This window comes from Thalia democratica, chromosome 2, assembly GCF_965202585.1.
Source record: "Thalia democratica chromosome 2, ktThaDemo2.hap1.1, whole genome shotgun sequence".
NCBI lineage: Eukaryota > Metazoa > Chordata > Thaliacea > Salpida > Salpidae > Thalia > Thalia democratica.
This window is the reverse complement of record NC_139166.1, coordinates 48,690,469-48,700,531: the sequence shown is the minus strand read 5'-3', so window position 1 is coordinate 48,700,531 and position 10,063 is coordinate 48,690,469. Positions and strand designations below refer to the sequence as shown.

The following is a 10,063-nucleotide window of genomic DNA, read 5'->3' as shown; positions in this document are numbered from 1 at the left end:
TACGTTAACACTTTGATTTAAGCTTCTTCATGATTTGGTTTTTGTTAATTTTTTAAAACTTTAGCAAAAAAAAAAGTTCATTTATGAGAACTGCATACAATAAATAAAATACGTGAACGTTATTTAAATTGATTAGGTTTAGTTAAGGGTTCATAAAGTATGCAAAAAACCTCACTATGGGTGCTTTTGGTTTTCAGGGGGCGATTGTTTTCCATATTTCTGCCAAACTGGCGTTTATGAAAATGTGTTTAGAAAACCATGACGTAGATAACATAGTAATTTATGTTTTAAGGGATTTATGAATAAATATAAACTTGTTCTTAAAGAGAGAGAGAATATAAATGAATATTTTAAAATTAAATAGTCTACCAACTTAAAAAAAAGGAATATATATGTGTTTGTTACAACAAAATAACTATGAAAATAGCTTGTTTAAACTACTGAATTGTTACTTTAGAGTAAAATTTTATTAAGTTCAAAAATTTAAATTCTAAAATCTTTAGATTTAAGCAAACAGTTTGTACTTTAGAAACTTTTAACTAAAAAGTTACAAAATAAGATAAAATGAGAAACATTTCGGTCTTTAACTGGTTTAAAATTGTTTTTTACCTCATAGTTTGTACAAAACTTCATAACAAAAAGAATCTGCTTTGTTTTAATTAGTCACTTTAAATTTTATCCATTTGTTTTAAACTAAAGCATGTCATTTGTTTTTTTTATCTTATATCTTTTTTTTTTTGTACTACCAGAAATTTAAGAAGTCTAAAGCCTTCTATTAGTTGTTTTTACAAAAAATTAAGCATATATAAATATAAAAATAGACATCAAAACTTCAATAAAGTAATCTGATTACTACTCTTAGTATTTTAAATCAATTTAAAACTACGTTTATATATTAAAAAAAATTACTACAGAATAAAATTTAGATATATTATGCATAAGATTAATAAACATAACTATAATAATAGTTTTTGCTAATATTTTAGTAATGAACAAACAATAAAGTTAAAATAATAAACAATAAAACTATTTTTTTTAGATTTTTAAGTCTTATTAGTATTAAATTTTTTTTAAATAAATAAAACATAAAGATGCTATTAATTTATTTAAATTTATGGTAAACATACTGAACGCTTAAATTACAGTTTTTTTGAAAAATTTAATAAAAAACTTATTGATGTTCTAAATATTCTATAAATATAGACCTTTTGAAAAAACTTATTTATAATTTTTTTTTACATTTTATTTAGTTATTAAAACAGTAGTCTTTATAGATCGTGTATTTACAAAAAAATCTTGTAAGTTTCTTAACTTAGCTTTGACTACTTGTTTTATTGACTTATTCACTAACTTTATTCTTCAGTTACTGTTGCTATACTTATTTTAATTAAAACATAAAAAAATATTTATATATGTATATATATTTATAAAACAATTAGTTTTTACAAGAGTAATAAATAAAACTGTTTTACAGTGAAGATTAAAAAAATAAATGTATCATTTTTTTATTTATGTAATAGAAAATAAAGTTAAACATTTAAATCATACAAAAATATAATTCAAATAAAAACGAGTATCCTTATTCCTTGTTTTTTCATTAAAAGTCTATTTGGATGTCTCAAAATTCAAGCTTAATGTTTTTTTTAGAAAAATATTTAGTTAAGTTTTTCTTTTGTTTGTATTAAAACATATGGTTGTTTTCGTGTTTAATGAGATTGTTTCGTTGATCTTGGAAACATAATTAAAACCTTGTTTGTATTTTTTTCTTTATTTAAACAAGTTTTTTTATAACTCTAAGTAGCTTTTTTTATTTGACAAGAATAAGTAGGATAACACATAAAATTATTAATTACACTTAATTTAATTAAGAACATGACAAAACTTTATTTTTACTACATGAGTAAATATTTATAATTGAATTACTTACATTATTTATTTAGTTTTTAAGACGAAAAACATCAAAAACGTTAATTAGTAACTTAGTTGTATATATATGTTCTACAAGGTTCAGTTAGTCAAAAATAAGAAAGCTTCATTAGTTTTATCAACAGTATGGAGACGAAAAAAATAGTCGCTGCAGTTGGTTGGTTACTTTAAAAAGACAGTACTTGGTTTAAATATACTACCTTGATTTTTTACTGACTTTGAAATAAAAACAAATAAATAAAAGTAAATTTTGTGCAGAAGAAAAACTTGATTAATGTCAGAAAGTTAAAACCTTATTGTTTTATAGAACGTTAGTGCATGTTTAAAAAGAGGAAGCAAAATACTGAGGATTTTTAGTATGTACTGTTTTTATAAGTAATAGCTATGAAAAAACTATTTTCAAACTAAAACTAAGATATAGTATTAAAAAGTATTTAAAATTCATTTGAAGGTACATATAAAATGTCAATTTAAAAAAATGTTTTATCTTCTTTTTCTTGATCTTGTTTTGAATTTCTTTTTATAAGTTTTAGAGAACTTAAGCCCCTTTTCTAAAAGTTTACTTAAAAAAAGTTAAGCATATGATTTAAAATTATTAAAACTAAAGCTAAGTTTTTTTATCGACTACTTACAGTATTTATTGTAAATTAACAATTACGTTTTTATAGACTTTATAAAAACATACCCTATGAAATAAATTTAAATAAATATTCCTTGTGATTAAATTTTTATTTCAAAGTAAAAATTTTTCCTAAAGTTTTAATAAAATACTAACGACAAACGATAAAGTTAAAACAATAAACAATGAAACTAACTTTTTTTACAGTATCTTTTATGGTACTAGCTGCAATAGCCATCGGAATTGCTATTCCGGTATCTAACAACAACAAAAGCGAACCACCACCAACCAGTTTACAACAAGCAAAATCACTTTTAGATGAAGAGCCGATTTTTGATGGGTAACTTTTGTTTTATTTATTTTATAGATAAAAAATATTAACACAGTTTTGATAAAAGTCATTAGACGTTTATAGTTAAGTCGGGAAGCGTATAATATTTTCAAAATAAATGATTAAGTTATGATATATATAAACAAATTTATTAAAAAAAAATTTACATTAAAACTTTTTTATCATAATAAAAATAGACTGAAAAAAAGAACTATATACACTAAATTTATATGTTTGCTTAATTTACATACCGGTTTTTAAGTTTTACCAACAACTTAAGCAGTTTAAATTCATATTTAATCTAGCTTACAAATATATCTTACTGGTATTTTTTAGGAGTTACTATTTAACAGTTTGGTAATGACAGAAAACTTTTATCAAAAACTATTAAAAGATTATGTAGCTTATAATTTTTAAAAAGAAGTTGACATAAAGTTATTTTTAAACAAAAAGCTATAAATAACAAGTTTAAGGCGACTGAATTTCTTCGTTGTACTGTTTTAAAAAGCATAAAAGTTTTTAAAATTAATTCTATAGAATTTTAAACATTTGGTATAAACTTAATATTGTTAAAGAATGTAAAAACAACTAAAGTACAACCAACTTGATTTTATTTAACTACTGACAATTGTTTTTTTAGAAAATAATTTTAAGCGAAAGCTTTTTTTTAATTTAAAACTGCTATAAAAAAATTCATGAATTTATTTGTAGCTAAACCTTTATAAGTTAGCTAAAAATGTTAAATTTCTTTTCCACGTCTGTGCTTTTTGTAACAATAAGATTGTAGTAAAACTCAACCAACTATAAAACTAAACATTTATTATATAGACACAATGACTGGCCTTACGCCATGAGGTATTTGTTTAACAACTCTATTTATGACAAAAACTTGGAATCAAGCTTTGAAAATTACACGCAACCTTCTCATACTGATATTGAGCGTTTGAGACTAGGAGGTGTCGGGGGTCAAGTAAGTGAAGATATTTGAGCTAAAATAGAAAAAAAATAACTTAAAATAAACAATCAAAATAATAAGAAGGACAGGCTAATTTAAATGCCAATGTCTTAAAGATCTTAAAGAAAACTTAAGTTTTGTTATAACTTAATGTCTAAGTAAACTTATATCGTATAAGTCTTTCACAGTAAAATTTTAAATGCTTTTGATAAAATCAAGTGCTTTTTATGGTCATTAAAATGTTGTGAAATTAAATTAATGTTTTACAACGTACTTCTAAAAACACAATTGGTGTGATTAGAAAACTTTAACGACCATTAAGGTTTTTACAAGGAACTTTAATAGAATAAAAAAAAACTAGTTTATATTTTATTATTTCTATTTAACTACTTGTTTAAACTTTTTTCATAAAAAGATTGTAACTTATTTATACAGGTCAGAATTGAAAAAAAAACTTTTAATAGTCACAAAATCTGTTTATAATAAATAGCTATATGATATTTGTGATAAACTTGTTTTAAAACTAAATCTTATAAGACTAAAATTTCTAAAAAATGTGTACATATATCCACTGGTATTTTTTTTATGTCAAAATGTAGCTTTGGTTTACGTGTTAACTATAAAGAACTTTAAACCAAATTTAAACATGAACATATTTTAATAACAAAAATATAAATACTTTTTAGATATTCAACTATAATTCAGGTAAAATTTTATTATTTTAAAACAAACAGTTTTGGTCTTGCTTTGTTTCATGTAATACAAAAGGCAAAGATGCAATTAGACAAGGTCTTCAGCAAATGGATGTTATCAAAAGGATGATTTCAAAGTATTCTGATGATTTTGGTTTTGTACGCACATATAGTGGTTAATATGATTTAAATCAATAGCTTAAATTATGATTTATTAAGATATTTTTCTCATAAAAATCTTAAAGAAACAAGTTCGCTGAAATATTTAACCAACACTTCCGAAAAATAGTTAACTTGTTAAAATAAACAAAGTTTCTCTTAGCTATAAATAGCCCAGTTTGATAGAAGTATGAAAATTTTTAGGTATGTTTCAATAAGAAGATATAAAATAATAATAAAAAAAGAACTTTCTACAGTTATGCACTATATATATATATATGCGTAAACACATTAGTATTAGAAGTTATCATTTTTACAACACATATTAATATTGTTTTTATAGCTATTGTATTATAATCTGTATATGTTTGCATTTAAATCAAAGAGAATTAACGTTAGTTTTTCTAAGTTGAGTACTTTTAGTAATTGCTGCTGTATAAAAAATAAAAAGAAGACAAACAAAGTTAGTGAAACAAGTTTGTTTTTTTAATTCTGAACGTTTAAATCCATAAACCATTTGCAAAAAAAAGTATAGTAACTTTTATACTAAGTTTAGGAACATGTAAGTATTTAATGATTTAAGCTAAATAAAAACTTAATTAAAAACAAAACTTTTAATAAAACTTACTTGTATAAGTAAAACTTTTACAATTACGAGCTATATTAAAAAAAAAAACAGACATAGAAAAAGCGCAAAATTCTGGTAAAATTGCATCGACGATTGGAGTTGAAGGAGGCCACATGATTGGCTCTTCCTTGGCAGTGCTGAGGATACTGCACGAACTAGGAGCTCGTTACATGACTCTCACTCACAGTTGCGACATCCCATGGTTTGCATTTGAATAAATCTGATCAAGCACTGCATTAAACTTATTGTTATTGTTCACTTTCAGCTTATTTAAGTTAAAAAAAATTGTGCTAGATTTGATAAGTATTTGTTTTTTGGACAGGGCAACAGCATACAACTCGCCAAACACGGATAAAGGACTCAGTTCATTCGGAAAAGTTTGAAGATTTTGAACTTTAGAGAAACTATTTTAAAATAATTAATCGAAAAAATATTAAGACTGACTCATGTTTACTCAAAGTAAACCTTTGAAAATTGTCATAATCCTTAAATTTTTTAATTATATAAATACCTACAATAATATTGAGTAGAACACCAAACAATATTACAACCAAGGGAAATTAACTAAATAACTATTATAAGCGTCTCAATTATAATGAAAAAAATAATTTTACGTGAACATTACTTTTATTCAACGTAAAATAAACACAACACACTAAGTTTAGATTACCCTCGATAAAAAAAGTTTTTAGAGTTCACAAAACTAAGATTTTTTTTTATTTAGAGAAAGTTTGCTCAAGTATCTATGTTTTTTTTTTTCTTATATAATCACACTGTTATATTTAAAAGCAAATTCTGAAACATTTCTAATAATAACACACTAAAAAAAAAGCTTTAAATATCATCACCAGTTGGTAGTGAAAGAGATGAACAGACTTGGGATGCTGGTCGACCTCGCCCACGTCAATGACGCAACAATGAATGATGCTTTTGACGTCACAAGGTCTCCCGTCATAATGAGTCACAGCAGCGCGAGATCGCTGTGCAACATCAGCAGAAACGTGCCTGATGAGGCTCTGCTCAGACTGGTTTGTGGAAGGATGAACAAATATCTAAAACTATTTAGATTAATATTTTTATTTAAGCCAGTTTAAAACAATGTATGTATTTGTGAATGTTTTTATTTTTGAAAACTGGAATAAAAATATTTTAAAAACTAAGTATGATACCAACAATTTTGCTTAACTTTCTAAATGTGCTAATACAGTATAGCCGGTTTTAAGTTCCAAATTCTTAAACATACTTTTTATACCTTAACATTTATTTTTTATTTAGTTTTTATCAAATCTTGTAAACTGTATAAAAGCTTAAATTATTTGCTAAAATTATTGATAAACTTTAAATTTAAAAACATTTCAAATTAAAACTTTACCTTCTAATATAGAGTTCAATATGCATTTTATGTGTGTTTAATGTTAAATGCCATTATATATATTTTTTTAAAATAATTTTTTGAATATTTTGTTTAGCAAAATATTCAATGTTGTAAAGTTTAATAGTATCTTTTTTCATAGAGTTTTAGAGTCTAATTTTAACTTTTTAAGTTTTTTTTTTATGTTTTAGATCATCATAATTTTGATTAAAGTTGGCAATGCAACTCGATGTCCGAGGGGTCTTTTTGTGTACCCAGGTCCTAGACCCAAAAGTTTTTGAGCAACTTTTCGTTTTTTCGGTTGTTCAATAAATTATTAAGATTAAAATAGAAAATATATATAAATTTTCAGAAAAAAAACAATGGAGTTATAATGGTAAACTTTTACAACAACTATGTTACATGCAACGACAATGCAACAGTTCAAAACGTTGCAGGTATGAAAACTTTTTATTTTTACTTTTTTTTTTTTTTCAAATTCTTACTGTCGCTAAATTTCAGAACATTATGACCATATAAAGTCTGTTATCGGAGTTGACCACATTGGAGTCGGTGGTGACTACGACGGTGTACCAAGGTAAAGTAGAGTAAAAATATTTATTAAATTACTTTCAGCTCTTAATTAAAACTACTATACTTAGAAGAGAAAATATTTTGGTTAGCTGCATAATTTATTAGTATTTCCGTTGAATACTTTTACTTTGATAAAAAAAGTTAATCAGGGTTTATTAACGCTAATTCAAATTTGATATCAAGCATTGACTAAAAATATTGCTTTCATTATTATATACATTAAAAACGTTCTTTATTTATAACCTTAGCACAATCTTTAAATGTTTTTTAGTGATTTTTGAAACTATTTTTTTATTTAATCAATTTTTTATTAGAGCTTAAAATAAAATTCTAGTTAATATAAGCCGAGTTTGTTTTTAATTTTAAATCACAATGTTATTGTATGTAAAGATCTCAAATCGTCCTTAGGTATGTCAATTATTATTTGTGATTGTTTTCGCTTTATCTTAATACTGTATATATAACTATTTAACTTCAAAAAAAATTGTCGATTAAAAACAAAAAACTTCGGTGATTTTTTGGAGTATACCAGTTTATAAATATAGTAGTAATTTTACATAAGTTATTTGCACTAAAAGTTTTTATATGTATTATTAGAACACCTGAAGGTTTAGAAGATGTTTCAAAGTATCCAAATCTTATAGAAGAGTTAATAAACAGAAAATGGACCGATGAAGAAATTAAAAAGATTTCAGGAGGAAATATAAAACGTGTGTTCAAAGAAGCGGAAGAAATTGCTTTGAAACTTCAGCAAGAAGAAAATCCTGAAGAAACTTGGATTGAATATGAAGCTATTGAAGGAAACTGTACAACTCCTTAATTAATCGAAAATTTCAAAAATTTTTTAGACAAACACATTTAGAAATCTTTAAAAAAATTCTTTATAAGTATTACAACAAGTTTTTTTTGCATATATTTTACTTTAGTTTGCGATTAAAATAGTGAAAAAAGTCACAGTATGTATTCTGTAGTATAAATCAAAGTAGGAAGAACTCTTTATAGCTTTATTTTTATGGTAGGTTGTACTTAGCTTCAAATAATTTAAATGATTTAAGCTATTTTGTTGTAATTTCAAGTCGATACCCAAAGATCGTATCATGGTAATTTGTTAGTTATAAACAAATAAGGCATTAAACAGAAATAAAAATTTTTGAATTTATATGTACATGTCGAGAAATATCGTATTTTGCCTGAACAGCTTAAAAAACCAAAATTTAAGTTGTAAGAAAGTCAACATAATTTTAATATACTTCAGCACAACTTTTGCAACAAATAGTGTTATAGAATATTATAAGTAACTTAAATTTAATTTTTTACATAGTATTTAAGTTAATATATTTATTAAAACAAGTGCTAATTTTAGGGAACATTTTATTTTTCTATATAAGGTTTTCCTTATTTAAATAAAGTGTTTTTTATTTCAATTAATAAGTATTTAACTGCAAGTAGATTTGTTAAAGTAGGAATTAAAATCCAAAATAGGTTAATTGAAAGCCAACTGTTTTACTAAATGTCAACTAAGTAAAAAAGATAAGTAAAAACTTTTGGAATCTAGTTATACACCTTTAAAAAAAGTTAAGTCTACATATTTCTGTTGCAGTATTTCAACTTTGAAATAATAAATGAAAAAAATATATACAATTAATAACAAATTAAATCGATATTGTACATCAAAAGTTTACATCTAATTACAGAAATAAAGTTGTTATTCTAAATCAATCAATTGAAAAAGAGTGAAAGCTTAAAGGTGGAGTTTAAGTTAGTGCAACCAATCTTAGTAACTTAGTAGATTGAATCAAAATAAGTTTTAGTGATTAAATATAACCTAATTAGGGGTTTTACTATTAAATATTTTGTGTTTTATGTCTACCTGTGTGTACTTTTTATTAAAGATCAGGACAAATTACTTTACAAGAAGTTACCTGTCTAGAACTTTTATACACTACTCGATTCTCAATTAAATAAATTTACATTCAATTAGTTAATACCTAAATACTTAACATTTATTGCTGACCATATAAATTCTTTACTTAAAAGAATAAGTATTAAAAGCATTTTTTATTTGAAGCTAATTTTAGCTAAAAAGGCTCACGTAGGTAAATAAAATGATATCAATCTTAAATAAAACGACTTAAGGTAGTTTATTTACGATTGCTTGTACAATTATAATTTAAAAGCGAGCTACTTCTCTTTAAAGAAAATTTACAGTCAACCCTTACCTCGAGTCTAAGTTATTCCTGGTTAATACTCAATTCATTTTTGATTCATGTATACCAGCTATTATTTTTCGTAAAGCGGCATGTGTGTAGCAAATTTGAGCTTTTGAGGTCTGTTTACTTGTTATTTTCACTCGCAAAAAAAGACCACTGAGTAAATTTGAAATTCAAAAAGAAGCACTATCTATAGCCGATGGTAATAATCTGAATTTTAGGTAGAATGTGCTTAAAATAAGTTGTGTTTGTTAAAACAAAAGTAACAAGTGTATCTCCTCCTTTTGACGTACTATCAAGTTAACTGGCAGTTGTCACAGTTCACTGTGCACCTATTCTTAAAAGATAAATGTTTGATTTACAAAAAAACCTTTTTATTGTTAATATTTCTGACAGTCGTTTTGATGCAAAAAAGAGTGAGATATCATAGCTTTTGATGTCCATTGGCAAAATTTATGTCCCTTGTCAAAAAATTTTATTAAAAATTATAGTTTAAAACTCATGTTTAGTCCGCTTATCTAAAAAAAACTATCAACAAATAGAACCAATGCAAAAATTACAAGTATAAGGCGAATCGCCGCAACATACCAATAAATAT

General features: G+C 24.3%; 1 protein-coding gene across 1 annotated transcript; it reads left to right on the top strand.

The window, feature by feature from the left end:
- Positions 1-2,760: 2,760 nt before the first annotated feature.
- Positions 2,761-8,075, top strand: LOC145828639 (dipeptidase 1-like). Its single transcript, XM_082936393.1, has 9 exons — positions 2,761-2,885; positions 3,705-3,846; positions 4,566-4,698; positions 5,362-5,512; positions 5,633-5,687; positions 6,162-6,338; positions 7,035-7,119; positions 7,184-7,259; positions 7,853-8,075. The coding sequence occupies exons 1-9, from the start codon at positions 2,761-2,763 to the stop codon at positions 8,073-8,075; spliced, it is 1,167 nt and encodes a 388-aa protein (XP_082792519.1).
- Positions 8,076-10,063: the final 1,988 nt, after the last annotated feature.